Source organism: Phocoena sinus, chromosome 4 (genome assembly GCF_008692025.1).
Source record: "Phocoena sinus isolate mPhoSin1 chromosome 4, mPhoSin1.pri, whole genome shotgun sequence".
In the NCBI taxonomy this organism is placed as follows: Eukaryota; Metazoa; Chordata; class Mammalia; order Artiodactyla; family Phocoenidae; genus Phocoena; species Phocoena sinus.
Window position 1 is genome coordinate 99,141,855 of NC_045766.1, and position 27,653 is coordinate 99,169,507.

At 38.2% G+C, this 27,653-nt stretch overlaps 1 protein-coding gene across 2 annotated transcripts in view; it reads right to left on the reverse strand.

The window, feature by feature from the left end:
• CRYBG3 (crystallin beta-gamma domain containing 3) overlaps window positions 1-27,653 on the reverse strand; it is a 120,040-nt gene that overhangs the window by 32,241 nt on the left and 60,146 nt on the right. For both annotated transcript variants that reach the window (XM_032630101.1, XM_032630102.1), the window contains 9 exons: window positions 26,835-26,949; window positions 25,655-25,690; window positions 23,377-23,510; window positions 19,785-19,911; window positions 11,884-12,026; window positions 11,652-11,778; window positions 10,714-10,746; window positions 5,160-5,272; window positions 412-538 (listed from right to left, as the gene is read on the reverse strand). In XM_032630101.1, the coding sequence (XP_032485992.1) occupies window positions 412-538; window positions 5,160-5,272; window positions 10,714-10,746; window positions 11,652-11,778; window positions 11,884-12,026; window positions 19,785-19,911; window positions 23,377-23,510; window positions 25,655-25,690; window positions 26,835-26,949 (955 nt within the window). The remainder of the gene's footprint in view (window positions 1-411; window positions 539-5,159; window positions 5,273-10,713; window positions 10,747-11,651; window positions 11,779-11,883; window positions 12,027-19,784; window positions 19,912-23,376; window positions 23,511-25,654; window positions 25,691-26,834; window positions 26,950-27,653) is intronic.

The window sequence follows — 27,653 nt, forward strand, 5'->3', positions numbered from 1 at the left end:
TAGTCAATGTCACCCAAAGTTGTTAAAGTATTCATTTAAGCTCAGGGCTATATTACTCTACTTCCTAAATTTTGCATTCTGATAAAAAAACAAAGAAAGAAGAAAAATATCAATCTTGGGAATTCCCTGGTGGTCCAGTGGTTATGACTCAATGCTTTCACTGCCGAGGGCCAGGGTTCAATCCCTGGTCAGGGAACTAAGATCCCACAAGCTGTGTGGTGCAGCAAAAAAAAAAAATCAATCTTTCATTAGTTGGATTTCATGAGTGAATCTCAATTTTACAATCTTCAAGCAAGTTACTTAAATTTTTATATTTTCCCTGTATTATTTCTTCCAACTTCATGTTATCATTCACAGTAATTAAACTGGACAAGAAAAAGTCTTATAAATATGCATCAGTGAAGTACTTACATAGTCAATGGGCTTGAGGGATTTGACTCTAGATGTTGGGCAGCCACAGGAAGTAAGGTCAGCATACAGCCCTTCTTCTAACACACACTGATGATTAGAAATGTCCTCTTGGTAATACAGGAGCCAGCTGAACAAACAAGCAGTGAAACATTCAGTCAAAGTGCATCAGTTGGCAGTTTGACTCATCATCATGCAGTGGGAGCCAGGGTAGGAGTAGGACATAAAACTCCTGGTGCTGGTCAGCAGCGAATACCCAGTCAGTTTGGGAAAAAAAAAAAAAGCTACTACTATCACCTATTGACAGCTTACCATGTGCCAGACTAGGTACCCTGCATGCATTATTTCACCATGTACTCATTATTTTATAAGGTAGAAACAAGTGAGGTAGAAAAGTTAGGTGATTTGCCCAAGATTCCCCCAACTATTAAATAAATTTGAAATAAAGCATCTGCTGTAAGCTAAAGACATTAACTTCATTCAGTGCGTTCAAGTATAAAAACCTGGGATCAAATTATAGTAATTATTAAGTACTTTAATAGATTAGAAGTTCTTTTTGAGAAAAACAAAAATTTGTATCCTTAATGATGAGTTTGCTTTCAGTCTAGGTTGAGTTAGAAGCTAGACTCCAAAAATCACACAACAGTATTTAAAACCTGTCACTTGCATAGCTGATAGCAAGCGGAGATTTTTAAAAAGAAATGAACCCTTTAGAATCTTCCATAGCAAATTATCTTCAATATAGCACTCATCAAAAGCTTGGCTAAGACATGCCATTTTGGAAAGAAGGGGCACAAGGGAGAAATTAATTGACTGTTACTACTTTAGCTTTGGTGTGTTTAAGTTCTAGCTCTATATTTTAAGATCACCAGAACCGTGCTCTAGCTATACGAGGTTAACTTTAGATAACCACAGAAATGCTCTGTGACAAAATTTACTGCCATGTCTCCTACGTAATAAGCATATTATAGCCAATATTTCCGAAAGGTTTTTCAATGTGGTGGGCATGCAGCTAAGCTCTTATGTGCATTATTTATTTAGTCCTTATAAGAATCCTTTGAGGTAAGTACTGTTATTAGCCCACATTTACACAGGAGGAAACTGAGGTTCAGAGTGATGGTCCAATTTGCTTGAGATTACATAGTGGTGAACTGGGCTCAAATCCTCATCTCTGAAGCATCCCTGGTACTTAAACAATCACCATGGTTCCTGTATTCTTTTATTAAAACTACAGCTTAATAAATTACACATAAATCTAAATAAAATATGTAAATAAAATGTACATTTTGTATGTATTTGGCCCTCTGTATCTACAGGTTTCCTACCTGCAGATACAGAGGCCCGACTGTCGTCAGCCACTTTATATAAGGGACTTGAGCATCCACGGATTTTGGTATATGTGGGGACTCCTGGAAACAATCCCTCACAGATATCAAGGGACAACTGTGTATATAAATTATATATATATATATATACACACACACACACACACACACATTATACTGAAAAATATGTATAAATTATATATATTTATTTATAAATAAATAACATATACATTTCCTACATGAAGCAACACATATGACTAATTTGTCCTAGACTTCAGTGTCTAGGACAAAAACATTCCCCTCCAAAAAAAACTTCAGTGCTTCCTTTTATCAGAAAATTTAAACTATATCTTGCAAAATACTTTCTTTTTTCTTAGAGAAGAAAACTCAAATACTAGGAACAAGACTATTTCAGGCCCTTGATATACATATTTCTCACTAAGTTGCAGATGATCTATTTAACTAACCGTGTCCTACTTTATGTGTTTTCACATTGTAAAACTTTCATATCCTTCTTGGAAGTAAGTATAAGAACAGTAACAGATACAGAGAGGTTCAAAGTAGTAAGAGTTATAGGAAATCAGAAAAGGAAAAGACTGTTTTATTTAGGGTTAATTAAGAAGGTTAACAGAGGGAATGAGGACGGACTGAATCTTAAAAACATATATGCAGGTTAGTATTAAGCAGGGTTCACGAACTTACGTACCAGCAGGAGGTCAGGCACGTAATATAAATGAGTAGTGTACCAGATGAAAAAAAATGGGCAGGGCTTCTCTGGTGGCGCAGTGGTTGAGAGTCCGCCTGTCGATGTGGGGGACGCGGGTTTGTGTCCCGGTCCGGGAAGATCCCACATGCCGCTCCGCAGCTGGGCCCGTGGGCCGTGGCCGCTGGGCCTGCGCATCGGGAGCCTGTGCTCTGCAACGGGAGAGGCCACGACAGTGAGAGGCCCGAGTACCGCAAAAAAAAAAAAAAAAAAAAAAAATTGGCAATATATCCTATGGTACACTGGGGAGCACATATGCCTCTACTCAACACCAGCTAATTATCACCAAAGGTGAATGTTTCCCCAGAGTTTCCAAATCTTCTGATTTTTAAAGGGAAGGTGAAAAACAGGTTCTTCTGAAAAATATTCTAAACTTAAGTATTGATACAAAAAACTTCTTTTTTTTTTTTTTTTTGCGGTACGCGGGCCTCTCACTGTTGTGGCCTCTCCCGTTGCGGAGCACAGGCTCCAGACGTGCAGGCTCAGCGGCCATGGCTCATGGGCCCCGCCGCTCCGCGGCACGTGGGATCTTCCCGGACCGGGTCACGAACCTGCGTCCCCTGCATCGGCAGGCAGACTGTCAACCACTGCGCCACCAGGGAAGCCCCCAAAAAACTTTTTACACAGTGTGTAGGCCAACCAAGTAACATCTGCTAGATTTACCTGAAACCTACCACATTTGATACGGAGCGGGGGTTAGCAAACTACAGCATGTAGGCCAAATCCACCTCATAGCCAGTTTTCCAACAGCTCACAAGCTAAGACTGATTTTTGCATTTTTAAATGGTTTTAAAAAATTAAAAGAAGATTTTGTGATATGCAAATATTATATACAATTCAAATCTCAACATTCGTGAACAGAGTTTCACTGGAACACAGCGATGCTCATTCGTTTATGTACTGCCTACGGCTGCTTTGGTGCTACAGTGGCAGTGCTGAGTAGCTGGGACAAAGCCTGTATGGCCCACAAAACTGAAAATATCTACTACCTGGCCCTTTGCAGAAAATGTCTGCTGACCCCTGGTACAGATGGTAAGGAGGAAAACACACAGCTGAGGAAATGCCCAAAGACAGGAGGAAAGGAGGATAGTACAAGGGTAAAATGGAGTATGGATATAGAAAATGAGATTCATTGATGGTAAATCCTGGAAAAGGAACAGTTTGAACTTGATCTGACTGGTATTAGAGAATGAGTGGGATTTAAAGAAGAGTAGTAAAATATTAAGCTGGACTTTGGGACAAATAACTGGGCTATGATTGGTTTGTGGTAAACACTGGAAATAAGATGACACTGGGGGACTTCCCTGGAGGCGCAGTGGTTAAGAATCTGCCTGCCAATTCAGGGGACAAGCGTTCGAGCCCTGGTCCAGGAAGATCCCACGTGCCGCGGAGCAACTAAGTCCGTGTGCCACAGCTACTGAGCCTGTGCTCTAGAGCCCATGAGCACAACTACTGAAGTCCGTGTGCCACAACTACTGAAGCCTGCGTGCCTAGAGCCTGTGCTCCGCAACAGGAGAAGCCACTCCAATGAGAAGCCCGCGCACCACAACGAAGAGTAGCCCCCGCTTGCCACAACTAGAGAAAGCCCGCACACAGCAACGAAGACCCAATGCAGCCAAAAAATTAATTAATTAAAAAACAAAAAGATGACATTGGAGTGTGGCTCATTAGGGGACTGAAATCCCTCAAGTGGAAGATAGGACCCCTCTACCAGTTCAAGAGAAACGGAGGAGAACGGATGAATCCAAGATATTTTGAAGGGAGAAGAGAGACTTTGATGAGTTATTAGGTAGATACTTGACATACAGAGATGCCACTGTAAAGATACATACACTTAAAAGTGGCTAAAATGATAAATTTCATGTTATACATATTGTACCACAATAAAAAATGATACATAGAATATATGTCCTAGAGGGGTGGAATAGGGAGGGTGGGAGGGAGGGAGACGCAAGAGGGAGGAGATACGGGAACATGTGTATATGTATAACTGATTCACTTTGTTACAAAGCGGAAACTAGCACACCATTGTAAAGCAATTATACTCCAATAAAGATGTTAAAAAAAAGGAATATATGTTAGAATATAAGTTGAGAATCACATACAGTCTCATATACATGTGAGAAAGGTCCAGTACGTTGCCACAGTTGGAAGAATACAGAAAAAAAAAAAAAAACGGCCCAACAATCCTGGGTCTGACATTTGGTGTGTGACCTTGGGAAACTAACTCTGAATCAGGGATCCTCATCTGTGAAATGGGGACAATGAATACTTTAAACAAACAAAAAGTTTGTAATTTTTTTTTTTAAATTTAGGAGTAATATGTCTTATCTGGACAAAAATGCTAATTTTTATAGCATTCTATTATACTACACAGTAAACACACAATATAAACATTCAAAACATTTAGGAAATAATCTAAGATAACGATGAGAAAAAAAAAACCCACCAAAAATGCTCCCAATGTTGGCTAGTCAGCATTCTATTTCACAGTAGCTTGTAATACAAGCTGGGCAGAGATCATATAGGCAAATTAGCAGTTGACTAATGATTAAATATGTTTATTTCACTGTATACGCAAAAAATAAAGCTAAATCTCTGTAAATTTAAAAGAAATTTAGTTATGTAAACAACAGCAGAAATCATTCCATAAGCATACTTACCAACCCCGAAGAACTTTAAAAGAACATGGCGTGAATGGTGAAGTCAAATCCGAAATTTCTTTGGTAAAATCTATACATTCACCTTGGAACCCTGGTTTACTGAATGCTTTGAGCTATAAGAGCAACAACAATTAAACAGAAAACAGTTGCTTGACATCATCACAAAGCAAATGAAAACCTTTCATTTCATGTACTTATAAAAATTCAGCAAAATACTAGACTCGTGTTTTATTTATTAACAAGGAATCCATGTTAAGGATGACGTTCTCCTTAAACTCAATTTTTTCCCCTTACGTATTTGCCAGAAGTGTCAAGATTTATTTATCATTCCATCCATCTCTTGCATCAGATGCTGGGCACAGAGGCCTGGAAAATAATTCTACCTATAAGAGTAAATCAGAGTCCCTCCTCTACTAAAATGTGGTCCTTGCCCATTGTATCAAGCAATTATTATCCCCTGTGGTGAGACTACATGTGTAAAATAAGAAGCAATTTGTGCTAAACACGAAGGCGGTTTGGAGTGGTATGAGGTGTGGTGGCTATGCCTTTTCTCTCCCCAAGCCTTCTTGATCCACAGTTAATAAAAGGGAGACGGAGAAAGCACAAGCGCATGCCCATAAGAGAGCATGAGGGTGACTGTGAGACCATAGGAGCTGATGGCAGAGAAGATAATAATGATGGGATTAGTGGAAGATTTATGGTGAAGAAAGATGTCTGTGCCATATATTTCAGCTTACAGGTTCCAGTTTACTGAAGTGTACCTTAAATGCACAGCTTACAGCTTTATATAACTACATTTCTGCTTTAGTCCTTTTTGTCAAGGAAAATTCATGAAGTCTCAACTATAATTCCCTTTAGACCAGAGATATAATCATCTGCAACACTAGTGGCCTTGGATCTCCAATAAGTAAGAAAAAATGAATGAGGCCTACAAATATTTCATAATACAGTGGAGCCCTGAAATAACACGGCCCACAGATCCACCCGGCACCAAGAGGCCTGCGTCGTACCTAAGAGTGCATCATGACCATCTACAGCACCGCCCTCTCTCCTGCCTCGGCTGTCGTGGAGAACAAGGCTTCTTTGAGCAGCTGATGTTCAGCTTCATTGTCCCAAGGGTCCTCTTAGAGACGGGTGGTCTCTGAGTTCTGAGGAATTGTTTCTTAGCTATCTCATTCTGCTCTGACCTTGCTAGGTCTGATATCAAAGCGAAGCCAAAACCAGAAAGCCGAGAGAACCCATCCCCCCCGACCAACCGGGGCTTGCACAATACGATTTCCTAATGTGAAACGAGGCTGTATTCGGAGCATTAAAACACCAAGGGACTCCCTGCCTTAAGGAAGCGTGATCCATCAAGTTCCTGCACCATGGTCCTTTGGTGGATACAGGGGATAGAAAGAAAACGCCAAGTCCAAAGCGATACAAACCTCTGGAACGACTGATTCCCTGTATAAGAACAATTCTACATGTCCAGGCAAACTGCCCTGGATTCCTTGATAAGAGCATATATTTTAGTTAGTGGTTTTTCTGACTATGTTTTTTTTTAACTTAAAGGTTTATAAAACATGAGGCTAAAAAGTAAATCACATTTAACTCCCAAAAATGTGGAGTAATTTCTCCTACAGGCAAATATTATCTTTATTCACAGTAAGAATCAGAAAAGGCACATGAGAACAGAGATCACGGTTGTCTGATTCACTACATGTATTCCCAGTTTGTTGAATTAATCATATTCATATTGCTGAGCCTAAGATTTACACTTCAGTATTTCACCATGAAGTCGTGAAATGTCAAATCCTGGACAACTGACAATGCAAGCTAATCACATTGCAGTTGATGTATGTAACAGCCACCTCTACTTTTTAGTCTCAGTTGTCACACCCAGAAGCATTAAAATTCACACACATACACACACTCACTCTGCCATGAAGTACTGTTTTGATTTGATGATTTAAAATACTCTTTATCCAAATTTTAAAAAAAGGACTTAATACTGACCTGAGTTTATTTTTACCCCCCAAATGAGATATGGTATTGATACACAGTTCACTCAGGATTTGTCCAACCCCAGAAAAGTAACCCCTCATTCTGAGTACCTTACAAATGCCTCAGAACAGAATAATTCTCATAATAATGTTCTGAGGATGGACCACCTGAAACCAACTCTGCACTTTCTAATTATAATAATTAATCTGTGGTTTCTACCCTTGGTGAAATTAAGTGGCAGTGCCTTGGTGAGAATAAGTCCTGTGAAAAGCTAGCTGGATGACTCACTACTTTGGTTTCCTTTCCAGGTTAATGGAGAATAAATTAACAACTTGGATAGGTGGCTTAGAACACAGATGAATAGTCAGTTGAACAAGAAATGAGCTTATTTCAAACTATGCCCATTCCTCCGTGCCGTGTGAGCATGGCTTAATCCCTACCAGCACCAAATGGAACTGTATGGAAGAAGAAAAAAAAACAACAACAGTGTATCACTGGTTTCCAAGGTGCCTTTTCACATATCTATCTTTTATCTTCTTTAGAACTACCCTTTGAAGCAGATATTATCACCTCTTTATGATGAAAATTTTGTAGAGATCCTTTGTTTACTATGTACTTTTCATTTATGATATATAGAAATAGATGTAATAGTTCTTCAATATGACAAACTAAAACCTCAAGAACTTAATTACTGAACAACAGTTGTGCTTTCTCAATTTATTCCACAATATCAGAATAATTTTTGAACGTAATTTTATTTATTCCAATGCTAAAATAATTTCTCTGAGAAACATTCTATCCTGTCTAAACAAGACTTTCTGCAGCCGTTTGGACTTCCTTCAAATAAATGTACTGATTGTTAAACAAAGAACAGTTTTGTTTCCACTCTTCCATTACATCACATTGTCTCATAATGCAGTGCTATGTAGTTTTCACATTCATTACATATTCAATAATAATCTTACTTCCCTGTTTACTCGTAGAAGGCTTTCTTTACTTAGATAAGTACTACTTCCTGAGTATTTCTGGTCTCTGGATTCTATAAAAATGATCTGGTCGTAGTACCAAAAAAATGTTTTCCTCTACTGCTCTTGAATCTTACCGATATTTGACTAAAACTATTGTGTACTTCTCCTCCATACATGATAACAGTAACCAGCACTGTTAAAGATCCTGTGATCGCTCTAAAATTCAATTTGGCCAAATTATCCAATAGAAGAAAATATTCAGTTGCTTTTTCTCAGCTAGAATCATGTATAAACGGGAACAGAGGGCTCAGTACTTAAAGAAATCCAAACTTCTAATTATATTTGCAAATGGACTTTTAAAAGATTCCAGGAAAGAAAGGTCCTTGGTTGGGTCAAAGTGGGGAACTGGTTAGAATTTCTAGAGAATGGATGCCTGACTACAGCCTCTCTGGAAACGAAACTCACTTTTAGAAGATTTAATCTAGTGAGATTTCGGATACTCAGGACTTGCTAAAAGAGAGAGATGAGGACATTCTGAACATAATCCACATTCTGTTTGTTTTTTGTTTTGTTTGGGAAAAAATAAAAACAAAAATAAAATGTCAGCTGCTATGAAGAACTCTATAATGGTCCTGTCATTGTATCAAATATTGTGAGTTGGCAATCAGACTTGGTGATCGATCTTCAGCCACGGGAAAAAATAATCTTCTCAGTAAAAGGTGGTGTTCTGTGTCCCAAAAAAGACATATATCGTCATAATATGCTTACACATCAGCAATAATATTTTTATTAGCATAACTCTCATGCTATATATTAATTTCTACACACATATATCTTCTGGCTTTTCCCTTAAGTGGCTTGAGGTTTCCTTTCAAATCACCAGCAGACAAGAATTCCCTCTCTGACTTGAACTTGAGATGTAACTTCCTCCTTATACCTTAGATAGAGAAATTAACTACCCCAAATGAACACAGCTTCTGCACTGTCAACCTATCACAACTACTTGCGAAGGAGAAAATACCTTCTAGTTACTGAATGGAACCAGACTATCAGCCAAGATCTGTTTGTTTTTATTTGGGTAAATGAAAACAAGCAAAACTTTCTGAATATTTGGTCCAATGGAAATAATAAGGGCTTCGATACTGGGTAAACTAAGGAGGCTTTGTCTGCATGTTACCAAATATCCAGCTGTCATACACTAGTCAGAGACCTTTATTTCACAAGGCAATGGCTGAGCTATACTGAGAAAAATAAACAGGGCCAATTTCACTGGGTGTTTGCTGCTGCTTACTTTCTCTTCAAGTTGGGCTGTAAATCCTCTGAGCAATCTGCCCCAAACAAGGAAGTTCATAAGAAAGAACAGGGATGTAGGAGGGGGAGAAACAGAGCTTAAAAGAATGTGATTTTTTAATCTGCACTTAAAACTCAGAGAATGTGCAGTTTGGAATTATCCTGGTTTACCTCTTAATCTACTCAGGTTGTGTTGATGCATGTGAAAAAGTGCTTTGAAAGTCCACAGTCGGGAGTTTTCTAAGATTCAAAGTAAAGATCTGGCAGGAAGTGTCTCCAGAACAGCAACTGAGTTATATTCAGAGAGGAAATGTTCCCAATAGGCCTGAGCTAATCGGAAAATAATAAAACCTGGAAGCATTGTGAACAGAATCACAGTTAAACTAAGCTGATTTGAAATATATAAACACTGACATGAACACGAAAAACATACACACTCAGAGAAACAGATTCAGCCTTATGTAAAACTAGCAAACGTCAAATATTAAAAATTAATCATGTATTTGGTTTTCTGAAGAAATGTTTCTAAATTGGTTATTTAAAATGAGACAGGAAGCACTGTAACTCATCCCCTTTCTTTTATGGTTGTACCGCTCATATCATGGTATATCTTTCTTTGACGTAAAATCTCGGAATTAGATACTGAAAACAATGCCTCTTTTTGCTACTTCTAGGTGTGTGAAATGACGCTTACTTAAATTCTAAATCTTTGCTTTCTCATTAATAAATGGGAACAAATCCTGACCTCACAGAGTTATCAGAAGCATTAAATAAGCACAATTTCTAGCCCTCAATGGATAATAAACAAACATTAGGCTCCAGAGTGTTACCCAATCCTTCAAACCATTAACACACTAGAAATAAAGGAGCGGGGTTGCAGTTTTATCTGTGCTTTTAAGGCATACGTGATTTAGGTATTAGAATCGCATTTACATAATAAGCAAGCCATTTCTCCCTGGTAAGTCTGCTCCTCCAGTCAGTGTAACGTACTGTGCTGAATATGAATGTGACACTGAAGAAGGGATGGGCAACAGGAAGGAAGGAGTGGCAGAGGTTCAAGACGGACCCAAAGTGGTCAGTGCTGAAGCTCTAGTAGGAGAAAAAGAAAGGAACCGTGACAAATCCAGGCCAATATGATCAGTAACAAAGATGGGCACTCTTGTGCTCACAGGTTCCTAGGACAACAGAAACTGCCCTGCCATACAGATCCATAAAAGTTATCTGAGGGAAAGGGAAAGACTTGAGAGAAAGGGCATACATTTTTAGTACACAATATAACAATTATAAGTTAAGAATATTTTTACACATACCAAATGTGGAGGCTCATTTATCCCAAGTGGTTCCTGAAACATATATTAAAACATTTAAAAAATTATAATTGTATAATCACAGTTGTCTTTGAAAGTGCTGAAAATCTCCTTTGAAAAATTAAAAAATATATGGTCTGACCAATTTACTAGATTCCTTGAACTGGTTAGGACCCTCAAATAACCTACTAAATTAGCTTATAATAATTTTAATGTTTATTACTAATTCATTTTGAGTAATATTATAGCTAGAAGAAAAATGTGCCCCAATAGTCCATTAGAAAGATAGAGTCTGAACTTGCCAACATTCTCTTTCCCGTCACTATCTCCTGGGCACCCTATTGTTCTGCAGCGTTTCTTATTAACCACACTGGCCACACTCTTTCATAACTTTGTAATTTTGCACATGAGGAGATGATTCCCTCTTGGTGAACTGCCTTTTCTGCCCCACTTCCCTTCCTGGAAAAATTGCTTTCATCCTCTAAGACATGACTCAATGCATCCTCTTCTTGAGGAGAGGCATGGTACCCAGCTCCCCAGGCTCTCCATTCTCCCTTCCTCTGGTCCCTCAGCACTGCCTACACACTTCCTCACTAGTCATACCATAAGCAATTGTGCATATGCCTGTCTTCTCTAAGAGACTGAGACAGGGCAGTCTTATTCATCTTTCATCTCCAGTGATCAGTCCTGTCTGACACAGCAAAGGCACTAAATAAATGCTACTGAATGAACTGATCAAATTACAGAGTACCTAATCATCGAGGTGCTAATGCCATCTACTAGCTCTCTATGGAATCTGCAGAAATCCATATGCTGTTTCATTTTCTCTATAGATACATACAAAATAATCCAACAGCTCCACTTTATAAAAGCCTGTTCCATGTGTTCAATTGTATGCTATTACATGTCACTGGCATTGGTTATGTTCACATTTAACTCACCAGTTGGATAGGTCGTATTGACATGATTATATTATTTGATCCTCCCCAGTCAAAAAAGCATTTGTATTTCCCTTTCTCTAAAATGTATTGTTCTCCACAGAAGAACTTCTGCTGGTAGGCAACCCATCTAGCAGGATAAAAAGTAAAAAGAACTGAGGTGACACAGAATCGAGCAACCAATAATTTTAAACACCAAAGAAGCTCTAGGTTCTCAGAATAGGAGACAACTTACACGCCACTTTTAACGTGAATGGATCTTGTTTCACTGCCAAAACCCATTTCTTCTAAGTCAGAAATTTCCTGATTTGTAATGTCAATAAACTTCCCACTTTCTAGATCAGATTCAAACAGTGTGATAGAAGATTCTATGAAATTCTAAAAGGAGGAAGAGGAAAGTTTAGGAGAACAATGGTATTTTGTTTTACAGATTGCTGTATTTTAGCAAATTTTCACATACTTGTGGGATAATTTTTACACAAATAAATCCAGGAAGAATTTTAAATGGCACGGAAAACAATTTTAATAGTCATTACTCCTATATACTTTAAAGAAAAAAAATAAGTCTGAATTTACTTTAATCAGGAAAACACATTTTTATGAAATTGGAAATTAGTCAAGTTAGTAAATTGCCAGGACTTACAGACTGTCACATATAACACTAATTGTAAAGGAAACTAAAGTCTCACTTGTGCTTAAAAAGCAAAAGCCATATGAACCCAGAAGTAAACACATGATGTACTGTGGGCATTGTGGGAGAGGATTTTATGAGCTTAAATGTAACAGAAAAAATAAAATCCGCCTGACAAAATAATTGTTCTTTAAAAATTAAAATCAGAGGACATTTCCGTATAGTCAGACGGCATATTTAAAACAAAAATAACAGAAAGATTCTAAGACCCAACTTGACAATCAGCAAAAGGCACACATAATTCACAAAAAGATTAATGTTAAAAACAAACAGATGTACAATTTCACTCATAAAAATGAAGAAATTCAAATTAAAACAGATACAATTTCACTTTTTAAGTTAAGAAAGGTCTAAAAACCCAGTTTTACCAGGGAACGTTCCTGGTGGAAATATAAATTTTACAGCTACTTTAGAAAATAATTTAGATATATATTTCAAAGACTGAAATGGTTTACATTCTTTGAGTCTGAAATTCCTTTTTTCTTAAGTTTCCTAAAACTAAATGATAGCCAATTTATATGCAAAGATGAATTATTTATCATAGCGAAAAGCTGTAAAAAGTGTAAGTGCCCAAAAGATTTACAAACATAAACCTTTATGCATCCACTGCTTGATGGAATAAATACAATTAAGCAGAGTTTTTAACAAGCTAACAGTTAAAAATTATATCATACACTTACTAGTGGCCAGGAGCTTTACATGCCTTATTTCCAATGTGATTATATTACTATCACTCCCATTTTACAGCTAACAAAATTGAGTAACTTGCCTGATATAACACAGCTACTGAGTGGCAGAGATTGAATTTGAGTCCAAATCTGTCTATTTGTCTACTCTAAACTCTTAATCACTGCCAGATGTAAATGTAAGGATGAAACAGTAGGACAAAAACTAAAACTTAAAAACTTGGTAAGATTACAAGTTCTCAAAAAAACCACAACTTTCATCAAAAAAAGACTAGAAGAAAAAAAAGAAAATACCAAGACTGGTTATCTTTGGGTACAGATGTTGAACAATTTTACCCTGTATTTTTTTCAAAACCTTATAATAGGTATATTTTTAAATGGAAAATACAGAATGCATTAAAAAAACGAAACAAGAGGGACTTCCTTGGTGGTCCAGTGGCTAAAACTGCACTCCCAATGCAGGGGGCCGCGGTTCAATCCCTGGTCAGGGAACTAGATCCTGCATGCCCCAACTAAAAGATTCCCACATGCCGCAGCTAAAGATCCCGCGTGCTGTACCTAAAGACCTGACACAGCCAAGTAAATAAATAAATATTTTTTTAAAAAAAACAAAAAACAAAGACTCTTCCTTTCTGCCTACTATATTTCATTGTTTGTAACTCAAGTCTTAGACCTACGGAAAAAAGTTATCAGCTTCTATACATCTCAAACACTATCAAATTTCTCATTATGATTATTATTATAAATATTATCTAAGATTTCTAGTATAACCATTCATTTTACATGAACAAGCAAAACAGTGTCCAATAAAAACAAAGCATCTATGAGGAGAGAAAGAAAATACATTTAAAAAAAAATTCTCTTGCACTTACAACTTGTCAAGTTTGAAGGATTTAAAAACTGCTAACACAGCTGGGTCAAATTTCATTTGAAATTTTAAAAGATAAAGGCTTTTTACCAGAAATTTTTATTATAATTTCTAACCCATATTCGTGTTCTCAATTCCTCCTTGAGAGTAAACATGTGCAAACTGAGAACACCTGTCACCTTCATTACTTTCTCATGGTTCTTAAGAAAACGGGAGCAGGGTGGATTTATTCTTCATGACTCCCACCATCCCTCATTTTATTAATAGAACACTTTTCAAAACACTTGCACTTGTTATCTCTTTTGAGCTCCCTCAAACCCTTATTTTACATATATATGTGTATATATACACATATGTATACATATACGTGCACATGTACACATAGATGTCTATATCTATCTTGTTACAGATATAGATCTGCCATTTTCCAGATACAAATCTAGAATATACATATATTAAATCAAGGCTTCAACATCCTAGAAGAGATTTTCCTTAAGGTGTCCAGGACAAGCCTCCCCAATGACATTTTACAGCCTGGACACCACATCAACAAACCTGGTTATATTGACAACATAAACTTCCATCATCCAAGGAACACGAACATGCCTCCGTTTCTTGCAACCTGAAAGTGTGTAAATAGCTCCAGGCGGCTGTGAGAATACAATGCGGTAATGACAACTGAAGGCGCCCATCTGAGTCCTGGTCAGGAACTGGTATCAACAGCCACCGACCAAGTCAGGCCCCATGACAATGGGCAGGTCTTCAGCAGCTCTCACACGTGGACCGCTCCTCCCATACTCTGGTGATTCTGGAACGCTCCATCTCTGCTTTTATCTCCTCTGCCCCTACAACTGTTCTCTACTCCCTGTTAGGGTTGTAGGAATTGAGTGGGGATAAGCTGACATAAACCATGGGTCACTGCGTCACGCTGGAGTGAAACGGGACAAAGACAAGCACAGATATGTGCACATGTGCTGGGACTGTGCCTTTTCATTGAGAAATCACTTGTGTTACGGTGTCATGGACTCTACTTGAGCACTGATTTGCACAAAGCCTACTGTGTGGGTCGTGGGAGAGTGGCGGCAGTGAGGAGGGTGAGCTGGGAAGCAGGCTGAAGGTGCAGGCCACTTGGCAATGATGCAGCCGGGAGCTGAGCAGAGGAGGAGGGACCCACTGCCACAGGACGCAGTGCCGAGTACAAGTGCTGGCAGCACATGGGTTCACAAATAAATTTACTCATGTGGCTTGAGTTTGTGTCCTTCCTACTCTGGCTACCATTCCCAGAGATGTGGCCAAAGGCCACAGGAGACTCCTAAGTGACATCGTTCTCTTTTTTAATCTCCTGCTTTTGTTTATTCATGCCTTGTAGCTTCTGCCTTCCATCTTTTTCTAAGTATGTTTCTGAGCCAGGCTTCTGTCTTTGACCCCCTCTGCATTTTTCACTCAAACCTACCAAATATACAGTATCTGATCCAGTTGACTAGTTGCCATCGATATGGTGTCCCTGCTGGTCAGAGCTCTTAACTCCAAGCCAAATCCAGTCATCTGGGGCTAAATCTCAAGGGTCACATGTATAAAGTATGGGATAAAATATGCCAGAAAACACAAAAACAAAAAACCAAAACTTCTAACTGCCTTGCTCAGGAGGTGACTGCCACAGGACACAAGTCCTGTGAGGTTACTAGGTTATTCTAGGTTATTATCATTCTGACTATAAGCACAATTACATAATACTTAAATTTATCAAATAACTTTGAAAGTCACACAGATTTAAGTGGACCTCTGTTGCTCCAGAAGGATGAATAATGATGTAACAACCTCAAATCTGTACTCCATTTTGTATTTTTAAAGAACTTAAATCCAATGAAAAATCTGGGTAGTCTAATATGGTTTCAGGTACAGTACTCCCCACTGTTAGAGCAAGCTAATGAGCCATTGCTTCAGGACCAAAAATAAGTCTTAAGGATCAGTAACTTGATTATTCTTAAATTCCATAAAATCCCTCAGTTCATTGGGCCCTGGAACTCTTACGCTACAACCCCCCGGGGTGGGCAGCGTAATACGAGACGCCAGCTGAGATCTGGTGTATCCATTAATTTACGAGACATAACAGTGTCTGCTGCACACCACCTGGTTTCAGAGATCTGAAAAGAGGCCCCAAGTCTGAAAATCGTAACAAAAGCAAATCCAGAAGTTAGGCTAGTAAGAAACTGAGGGAAAACAAGCATCCCAAGAAAGTTTTATAGAGGAAGCCAAGGAATAAAAATTCCTTCTTTAATCCCTGGAGTCTAAATACTGCTATATCCCTTCTGGTCCTTTTCGCTTTAGAAAGTAATCAACTCCAAGTCAACATATCTGCCTGACTCATTTGGAATTAGAAACACATTTCTGGTTGTCCTCTCCAAAGCAATCCATGACACAGATCACGTTATCCCTAAGGAACATATCCAGGATCTGACCTTCGCAGATCCAGAGTGTTCCACGCACTACAGCCAGGATGTTAGAAGACTGCATTGTGTTATGCAAATTTTCTGTCCTCTATTTTCTATTATTTCAGCTTAGATCTTAAATGCAGTGCTTCACTCTTCCCAGGTTAGAGACCTCTGAGAGTCTACATGGGGAAAAGATGTCTCACATCAACTCTGCCTGCTAATCACATAGGTTGACACAGGTGACAACCCCAAGAGCTTTAAATCCTATTTCTAACAATACTGTATCATATATTTAAAATTTTCAGAGGGTAGATCTTATGTTGTGTCTTACAGCACAAAAACATTAATAATAATTATAAACAGGGCACGAGGAAACTCTGAGAGGAGATGGATATGTCTATGGCCTTGATGGTGGTGATGGTTTCATGGGTGTATACTTATTCCCAAACTCCTCAGTTGTATACAAAAAAATATGTACAGGTTTTTACATGTCACTCATACCTCAATAAAGTGGTTTTAAAAAAAGAACTCCTCCCCAATTATATGCTATACCTGGAGAGTATAAAATATTTCATCTGAAAACATTTTCGTGAACATACATTTAAATTATAAATAATCTGAAAATTATGTAAATATTTATTATACATGTGTATTAGTCTGCAGAGTAACTATACATTTATAGCTACAAATGAAATGCTAATAATCCTTTGGCTGAATGAAATTCCAGCTTTCCACTCTTGAAGTGCTTAAATGTTTTACTCTAATCATTCTGTAACAAAGGAAAATGGGTAATATGACATGGGCTCTAGAGTAAGACAGACTGCCCCTCAGATCACAGCTCTACACTCGGGCACAGTCCTGAACACCTTAGATCCTCAGCTTCTGTATCTATAATATGGGAATCATGAGTCTCTATCTCTTCATCTTTGTGAAGATTAAGTGCAAGTATGCATGTAAAGCCATTAATAAGTACCTGAAAATGTTAGGATTATTATAATGAGGATTATGCTAACATCTTTACAAGGTAAACTAGTCCTAATTTTTTTTTTTTTTTTGGCTGTGTTGGGTCTTCATTGCTGTGCGTGGGCTTTCTCTAGTTGCCGCGAGCGGGGGCTACTCTTCGTCGCGGTGCATGGGCTTCTCACTGCAGTGGCTTCTCTTGTTGAGGAGCACGGGCTCTAGGGGCGCGGGCTTCAATAGTTGTGGCGCATGGGCTTAGTTGCTCCGCGGTCTGTGGGATCTTCCCCGACCAGGGCTTGAACCCATGTCCCCTGCATTGGCAGTCGGATTCTTAACCACTGTGCCACCAGGGAAGCTCCATAGTCCTAATTTTTTAAAAATCTAATTTAAAAAGATTTTCTTTGAAGGAAAGTCTTACTTATTTGTACAAAAACTGTGTCATCATTTTTGTAAATACCCAAAACTTTTGTTTGCAGAGGTAATTGACATGCCAATCTCTGCTCATTTTTCCAACATATTTTATCATAGACTGTCTATATCAAATATCTCCTAAAATTTTAGCTACATAGTTATACAGTATTTTTAATTTTTACATCTTCTACTATTGGGAGAGTTCAACTAGTGAAATCTTGGGGTTTTGGTTTGTGTTTTGCTTGTTTTAGTCATAGTCATCTTTGGAAGATACCATCATATTCACTGCTGAACATTTCTAGGAGCAACACTTCCGCCCAACTCTTGTTTTTAAATCAGGAGGGAAAATTTTAAAAATTACTCAATACTAGGTGGAAGATGCTTTGAATCACAACCCTTAGCTTCCTCGACGCGTGTGGTCACAATGACCTAAAAGAAACAAATGGCTGTATCGTGTTTTGTCTGGCTTGCCTTTTAGTGCTCAAGTAAGGAGTAGCTATATAGAGAAAACCCGTGGCCCTTGTACATTAGAATTGTGAACTAAATACCTCAAAAGCTATCTATCCATTGCTCATGCAAACTCAGTGCCCAATCTTCAGTGGACTGTGCTACATTTCTTTTTGGTAGAACCGGTTTCCAACTCACTTTCTTACCAACAATGATCACTCATGGGAAAAAAAAAAAGCTCTCCTGTTCCCTGTGCTTCTTCTCTCCCATTCGGGCTCCTCATGCCTGAACAGGTGAGGGTTTGCACCAGTGGTGTTGGTGGCCCCCGGCAGACAGAAACTTAAGGAACAGAGCACATAACCCCTGTGCTCATGCAAAGCCCACGTGGACCCAATAATCACCCTTCACTTCATTATCAATTCCTTCTAAAGGAGGCTTTGGAGGTTATGCCAGATAGTTTAGAGTTTATATGGGTAAAGATTATTTTGGAAATACACTGCGGTGGTATAACTCCTGAATTATGAGAAAACATGCTCCTCTGAACACACCAAAAAAGTCTCCAGAGCTGGTCAGAAAAATGAGCAACATTTGAGAAGCCCTGATATCCTGCAGAACTCTCTAACATCAGCTTCCGCCTGGAGTCCTGGAACATTCTAGACCTCCTGCCTCCAGGCTCACTTACCTTCTTCATCTCATGCCAAGAAGGTCAGGAAGAAAAGTGTGGGCTCCTCAACATGGCATATAAGGCCCTTTGTTACCTGGCTCTGGACTCATCTTCCCAAAGTTCTGCCTAATATCCCGACTTTGCTGCATTTCCAAAACACACCAGGTTCACTGACATGAGGGTTTCTCAACCGCAGCACTATTAGCATTTTAGGCTGATGATTCTTCGTGGTGGGGGGCTGTTCCGTGAATCGCAGGGGTTTAGCAGCCTCCCTGGCCTCTACCCGCTAGATGTCAGTAGCATGCCATACCACCCCCCGCCCCCCGCCCCAAAGTCATAAGAGTCCAAAATGTCTCCAGACACTGCCAAGTGCCCCCTAGGTAAGATCACCCCCAGCTGAGAACCACTGGCTTACATCCTTGCCTTTTTATATGCTAACCTCTTGCTGAAACACCTGTCTTTCCTCCTCACCCTGTCCCCAAATTTCTTCACTTGGCTAACTCTCCAACTTGAAATTTCAACTCAGCTGCCCTCTTTTCCTCTCTACTTCCAAGGGGAAGTCCTTGACCTTTCTCTGGGTATCCTGAGTACTTTGTGCTTAATCCAGGCATAGTCAAACAATATCAAACATTTATATAGGTGCTATCTACCCTATCACTGCCTGCTCTGCGAAGGCAGGGACTGAGTCTCTGGCCACCATATCTCCAGCACCTGACACAATACATCTAACAAAACACACGTTGACCTGATTAAATCTACCTTCCATGATTATGGAATCAATGGATGAAAACTAAACATAAATATTCTATATTAATCATGGCAGTTAAGAAAGGCAAGCAAGTCACAAAAGCCGTTCAGTTTAATGCTCTCAGGTATTAGAAACATTTTATAATCTTATGTTCTACCAGAGGTCATATCCAGTTTTCATGGAAAGCTAAAAAAAAAATAGAAAATTAAGAACAAGGAGGCTAACTCACAGCTTGTAAGTACCGGAAAGACAAGATGGAACCACTTAACGCCCCACAGGTACTACTGTCTTCAAAATCTCCTTCTTCAAGCAAGAACTGCTGGCCTTTAAAATGTTCTTTTTCATAGGCAACCCACCTAGAAACACAGAGGACATCCAACTGAGTCATTAATAAAACTGCAGGCAAGAAAGCAAGAGAGAAAATCATCATAAAGCACCGAGTTGCACATCACCATATTTTAAAAAGCAACACATTTATTTTGCTACCATTTACAGAGACAAACAAATGGTGTATGCCTCATGGATCAACAGTTTTTATAGTTTGGAGGCTTTTCCCAACAAAAGGTTAACTGTTGTAGAACTGCAACAGAGGAACTCTCATTAAATGTTTGCGGCATGACCCGATACTACATCTCAACGTGGTCAGAGAATAGTTTGCCGAGTAAAAAATAATGGAAAGCACAAATAGCCAATGAGAAATAGTGCAAGCCCACACTGAGATTCAAAGATAATCAGTCTTATTTTTCTGATTAAGCCCTGCTGGAACCCCAGAATGATTACTATATTAAATATTTATTTAGGGTTTAAATCAAAGGAACCCGTCACCAGCTTCAGATCTGAAACACATTACAGGTGGGTTTAGCAAGCAAGAACTGGGAAATGCGACTGGGCTGGTATTAGCCCTCGTGGCCTAAATATATACAAAGACTCCTGTAAATACGTATGGGTAGGAAATGTTGCTCCCACTAGTTTATCAGTGGTGATGATGGAAACTGGAAGCACTGTGGCAGTCTTTCCAGGGACACAGGTTTCTTGACTTCTAAAATTATCAGTACAGAACACTGATAAACACCGTTAGTCATTAGTCCTCCAGGAAACTTACCTTTATTTGGAGCAATCCACAGTAGCTAACGCAACGTGGGCATAGATGGTTCAAAACACACGTTGACCTGATTAAATCTACCTTAAGCTGGCACTGTGTAACTAGAGTGGGACCCCCCTCCAATGGGGCAGAGTTCAAGGGTGACTGTTTTGGGCTCCTGGGTTGGGGACCTCTGAATTCTGGAGCTTGACAAAATGAAGCCAGGTAGGGCTGACTACAATTATTTTGGGAAGATACAAAAAATATTCCAAAGAACCATTTTCATAGGGTACAAAAATAACAGTAGCCACTCAGTAATCATGAACCTGTCTCCAATTTCCTTAGTGCATATGGCAGGGTAAGGGTCCACGTGAGTTGGAAAAAACATTTTATACATCTTCATTAATTTGTAATATATACAGAAACTAACACTATTTTATTCTTAAACTATTATGTGAAAATAAATTTCACACGAAAACTTTCAAATTCTAAGTTTACATAAATGTGGCTATTCGAAACATGCTTTTAATACACCTGAATGGGAAAAATAATATAAGATATAGAAGATCTAATATTAAAGGACAGATCAGCAATTATTACATAATGACAGTTCAAAAATCTTCTGCCCAGCTTTTCTCAATAGATAAAGTTTTGATTAGTATTCAATTTATATATCTGGGATATTTAAGAATAGATGTTACCTGAGAAAAATTAAGACACATCAACCTCACTTTCCCTAGACCCCTCGAGACAGAGGTGACAGAGGTGAGGAAGAGTTCCTATTACTTACAGATAAAGTTCAAAAGTTAGAAGTGAAAATAATGAAATAGAGAAGCAGTAACACAAAACAAAAAAATAGTAGAAATTGTGAAAAAATAACGAAGTCAGCTGTTCATCTTTAAATTAGGACATCACATTTTTTCTCCTGCAGGTGTCATATAAAAAATGAAAGTGTGTATACTGTTTTACCAGCCATAATATTTTGAGATTTTTATAAAATAACTGCAAATACACTTAGAAAATAACAATGCAAATCACTATATAGTTAATGATAAAACCATTCAGATCCTAAAGGAAAGAAAAGGCAAAAAATATTTTATATCAGGATTAACAAGAAGCATGTGTGTCCACAGATCAGAGAACACTGTAACTAAATACAACACAATAAAAATTTGTTTGTCTAAAAGAGCTGTGTTTTTCAAGCCTCTAATAAAATTTTTAAATTCAAAGATAAGGAATTAGCTGATTACTAATATGTCAGACTCAGACAGGCTGGAACCTGGGACCCTTCGCTGCAGTGCTGCAATGCTTGCACCTGAACAAACCTCTCCTGGAGCAACAAAATACAAAGAAACTATATGGGACTAAAAATAACTGAGTACATGTGCAGTTGGGGCAAATTCTGAACAAAAGGTACAAAGAGACCAGAAAACACAACTGCCACTTTTGAAGTGCCTGGAGCAAAGGCGGGGGCTGGGGAGAAAAGGCAGGGCACTGCCCATGCCCCCTGCACACAACACCACCTAAGGGGTGGGCAAACTACCTAAGCTACCCCTCGGGCTCAACCCCTGGACACACCCTTACCCTCACCCCATATAAGGAACAAGCTCACCACCCGCTCAGGGAGTGAGTAAGAAAGGGAATTTGTTGTTTGTTCTCTCTCCCCCCCCCCCCGCTACAGCAGGGGCCCCAATGAAGCCTTGCCTGAATTTCTTGTCAGCCTCCTATTGATTAAAGAGGCCAAGAACCCTGGTAAGTAACAAGACTAATTATGGACATGACCTACATATCTAATGCATCGCATACTCTCTTATATTTCCATTTTGGCTAGTGTGGCCATTGCTTGATTTATTGTCAGAAATTGCAAAGGTTAAGTCTCTAAATGTAGACCCTTGACTGATCTTAAACAAGTTATTTAACTTCTATGAATAAAATATTTGAGCAGCATCTTTTGCTAGAATAGCATGAACAAGTTATATGATGTTATTACTGCAAACAGTAAGAGATATGGATGTTTAAATTAAAATAAACCATCATTCCAAACAGTCCAACCTATCAACAGAGAGACTAACACAATGTGTCTGAAGGAATTCTAGCACTGAATAAGCTATGAGGAAGGCTTCTTCTCTATGGTTTTACCTGCCAGGATACAAAGGCACATCACAGGTGCAGTCATAGATTTTCTGGGGTTCTTGCCCCAGTAACTGCCGATTGAGACTGGGATGGCAGCATGATGGTTACACTTGGGTTTGTACTTAGAAGTTCTTAGGGAGCTTTCTTAAAACAATGCAGGGCCAGAGGATGACTAGTGTCAAGAATCCTCGACTTTGTAAACACACAATCCAGGCTACTTCTTTAATGAGGGAGGACTCACTGCCAAGATCCTCAGCACAGAAAGTCAACTAAGGTAGAATAGGGGGTAAAAATTGCGGCTCTCATTCATGTGCGCGATCTGTCAAAAAATAATTTTATCTTGCAATTCTTATCTTCTATATTGTGTTTAGAAATACTAAGTGTTTAAGTTTTAGAAACTGTTTTCTTCATTTAATCTATCTCAAAATCTCTAATACTAACAAGAGTTCACAGGAAGCTGTCAATAACTCATATTTTTTATTTCCCACATTTCAGAAGGGATGTATAGTTTTAGACTAAGGTAGGTTGTTTTTGCTCTGCTTAGCACGTTTTGTGCCGATCTTCAAAAATCGACAACTGAATCACATATTGAAAATATAACACTCACACTCCACCGATGACACGAATTGATCCAATTCCATGAAAGTCTACATCATTTTTTAAAAAATTAGGGACAGAGTCTACATGTTCACTAAACTCTTTGGCCTGTCCATGGAAGTGAGGTTTTTCATAAATAATAACCTGAAAAATATGAAAGAAAATTACTTAGCAGGCTCATATTTTAGAATAGATACATACTGATTTACTTAAGTGACACTAAAGGCCACAACCTGAATTAAGGGCCACTGTCCATTTTCTTCATTAATACATACTCAAAATATAGCACACTGTCTGACATTCACAAGGAATATGAGTCTTTATCATCATAAAGCTAAAACATCTTGATAATAGGTTTCTCTCGTATCACTATACTCAAGTATGATTACATTGTTCTAGTTACCCAAATCCTAGGACCATCTCATGGAGTAAACTGTCTTATAACTGGTTCTTGAATTATCTTTCTATGTTTTTCTCTCTGTTCAAAATTTGATACAGACCTGCCTTACAGTTATTTAATTTCCTCTATAAGAAATAAAAACTCTCTAGGGGTTCCAGGGCATAATGACAAATTATCTACTGGTTTGAGAAAACATGCTGTTTCTTGTAGCACTGCTTGTATGGTCACTACTAATCACTGAGAAGAATTAGATATGCAAATTCCTGAATTTAAATACAAAACTTCCTAAAAGTTTGAAATGATTGAAAGAATTTTGGTATTTTTATTGGATATTTGGTTCAAATGGGGGAGGAGGGAATGCAGTAGGAAACAGATTTCTAGTATTTCATTTACTTCAAACTTGGATTGGTACAAGTTCTTCTCTTCTACCATTCTGATGCTCTTTACTTCCCAAACACAAGCTGCCCTTAGTACAGGAAAGTGATAAGAGTGATAACAGCGCTCATCTATTCACACTCTTATCACTTGGTCCTATTTACGGCTAATGACATAATTTGTGTACAATTGGCAAATAAGACCCATGCTTAGACACACTGAACCAGCAAGTTATAGCTTCTTTATTAAGAAAACAAAAAACAAACTGAGAACATTATACAGACTGAAAAAAATATGTAGTACTGTTCCTGCTGTTTTCTACGTATTAAATTTTCAGTGTTTATTGGAAGTGATGAAGTATTATTTGGGTTTAATACATGCTACATATGCTGAACACATTCAAACTAAGTAAGAAGCAATAATTTTTTGATGAGTAAGTCATAAGCCAACACCTAACAACGTGAAAATTGTGACTATCCATTCCTTTCACACACCTCTACAACTTGTCAGACTCCCAGCCTGTCGCACCTGAAATTCTCATTCAGCAGACAAGGAGATTGAGACATCACTCAGGGAGTGTCACAACTAATTCTGAATCTATTAGGTCACTGGTTCGAAACCTTGGTTGTATGTTAGAATCACCTAAGAAGCTTTGAAAAATTTTAACCACACCCCAGACCAAAAAAAGTATCTCTTCCAGTGGAACCCAGGCATAAGTATGTTTTTAAAACTCACATATGTATGATTCCAACATACAGCCAAGGTGTATTAGAGACAGTCAGATACTAAGTTTTAAAAAACTCCATCTATGTGATTGAGAGAACGGTAGTCAATTCCACAAATTAGGAAGCCCAGAAATGGGAAAGCTGGAGGAGTTGTGCCTTGTTTTGGAGCAGAGGAGGATGAATCCCTGTCTCCCTGCCTGTCTCTGGAAATGCTGTAACTTAATTAAACAGAGGTTTTCTTCCTATCTCTCTTTACCATAATTTTATAATTCCATTTCTTTTCCTTTCCCAAAACGTACTTAATCCTGGCATTACTACTACCCCAGGTTTCATTGCCTCTACCGTCCCCTTCAGATACTCATACTTTCAAACTGACATCACCTAATAGGAGCTGCCTACACCTCCTTCCATCATCCTTGATCTCCATCCTCAGCATCACGCCCAAATGCCTGCCAGGTATTTCCACTTGAATGTCTAGCTGTCACCTCAACCACTCCACAAAACAAGTATCAAACCTATCATCTTTCCACCCTGTTAGGAGGTTCTTATTGGGTCTGCCTAGGTTGTCAGAACAGACCTCCACCTTTGCATACTGAGCCCTCTCCTCATTCAAGCCTGGGCTCTCAGCAACCACTGTGTGCAGTTACTTCCCACCACCCCAATATGCATTAGCTGGCTATTATTAGCATACATTCAGGTAATCATTTTTTTAATTTTAATAGTCCAAAATACTTAAAGATTAATACTCAAACCTTTTAGCCTGCTACCAAAGTGTGTTTAAGACTCACCTTTAAGTTCATAGGCATTTCCACTTTCAGTCCACCCTTAAGATGACAAGAAATTTTAATATTAGACATATACATATTTAAAGTACTCAAAAGTAACTAAGTGATGTATGTAGGTTATATAAAAATCTGATTAGTGAAGATTACATACTAGTCAAATTTAAGTTGTGTATTTTAAAATTTAGAAATTTAAGTAGAGAACTCTACAGTGGTCAAAATCAAGTCAGACTACTCTACGTCAGTGTAGATGGGGTAAGAAATCTTAAAAGATACTTTCTAGAGTATAACCACTACAAGGAAGGAAACCAAACTTTGGTGCTTAAGTACATGTGACCAATTAAAGATTTAACCCCACGGCAGAGTGTCTCAAAACAGTGGAGCTGTTAGTAGATTTAAAACTTTCATCTGGCAGAGTACATGTCTAAACCACATAATTCTAAATTTCTTCTCTACAATTGCTTGGGCTTTCTACATTAGAGAGAGCACTTCCTCTTCCAAGTTCTATCAACACTTCGTATCACACTTACTATCTTTGTGACCACATGGGTGTAGAGCATAAAAGGTAACCCACTCCTCACAAAAGCTCTAGTTTATAATTTCCTTGTTTCCAATGGTACTCCACACTGCGATATTCCTTAAAATTTCTCAGTTTTTCCTGTTGTTTTTTTTTAAAGGCACAGCACAACCATAATGGTTTATCACATAGTACCATTTAATTGAAGTTTGCCCCTCAAGTAAAAATGTTTGCAACAAAATAAATCATTAATGCAGGCACTTATTACTTTTAAGAAGGCAACTATTGACAGAACTGCCCATTATTAATGCTGAACTTATCATTCATTACTGCAATGGAAGAGTATAATTTCCAACAAGCAATTTTCTAATAAGCATCAAAAAAACAAATTCAGAACTTTGCAAAATTTTCACAGAAGACTACTATAAAGAAACTGCTTGTACTGTGATAAATTTAGCACAAAGTAAATTCAGACATCTGTCTTCTAGAAAACATTAAAATATTTTCGCACACACTGAAAGAAACAGAAGAACAGTGTATGAATAGTTTGCCCATTCAGTAGTATACGTATACATTTCTCAAGACCGAGATGCATGACCAATCATCAGAGCTATCTTAATTTTGAATTCATGGATACTTGGGAAAATGCTTCTTTTTAAATATGCTTACCATTTGAAGTGGATGCAATGATTTCATTTCTGCTGCAGAAATCTCAGAGAGTCCATGGTCTTCCTCCAAAACTGTGGCTTGCCCCTTGAAATTAATATCCGGGTAGGCAAGCCAACTAAGTAAGAAATGAATGGTTGGTTAAAGTATAATAGGAATACCTTAATCTGGTTCTGTAAGAGTTGAAAGTTAAAAAAAAAAGAAAAGCTACAAAAAGTAAAAGAAACCTCTGTCACAGAATTACACTAGTAAAACACACTCAAAGTGACATTGCCAGACAGCATATAACAATGAGTGAACAAGTTGTTAAGTACTTACATTCAGATACTATCCTAAGTTTATTATACGTTTTCCAAGCACTGGCATTGCTTTCTTTAGAATTTTCCAATATTTAAAAAGTGTGAAACAATTACAATTAGGATGTAACTGAAAAATAAAAACCATTCCACTATATTCCATTCTTTTTTAAACTAGGACAATAAGAGGTAGGGATTCCACTAAGCATTTTATACCTTTGATCCACAGTTTTAGAATCAATATCAGTTCTTGGGCTGCCTCAGGAACAGCATTTGAAATAAGATTCCTAAAAAACCCATTTAGCAACCAGCTAAACTTGATAATTACAGACATTTCTCAGGATCATGTCAATTACTGGGTCTGCCCAACAGTTCTAATCTACACTTGGGGGAGATGAAGAAAGATGTCCAACAGTGACCCCCAAGTTCGACACTAACCATCTCCAGAGCAGATGAAAATGCTGAAAGAGAGAAGGATCCATGTTGAACCAGACATCACAAAACTTATGATTTAAGCCAATCTGGG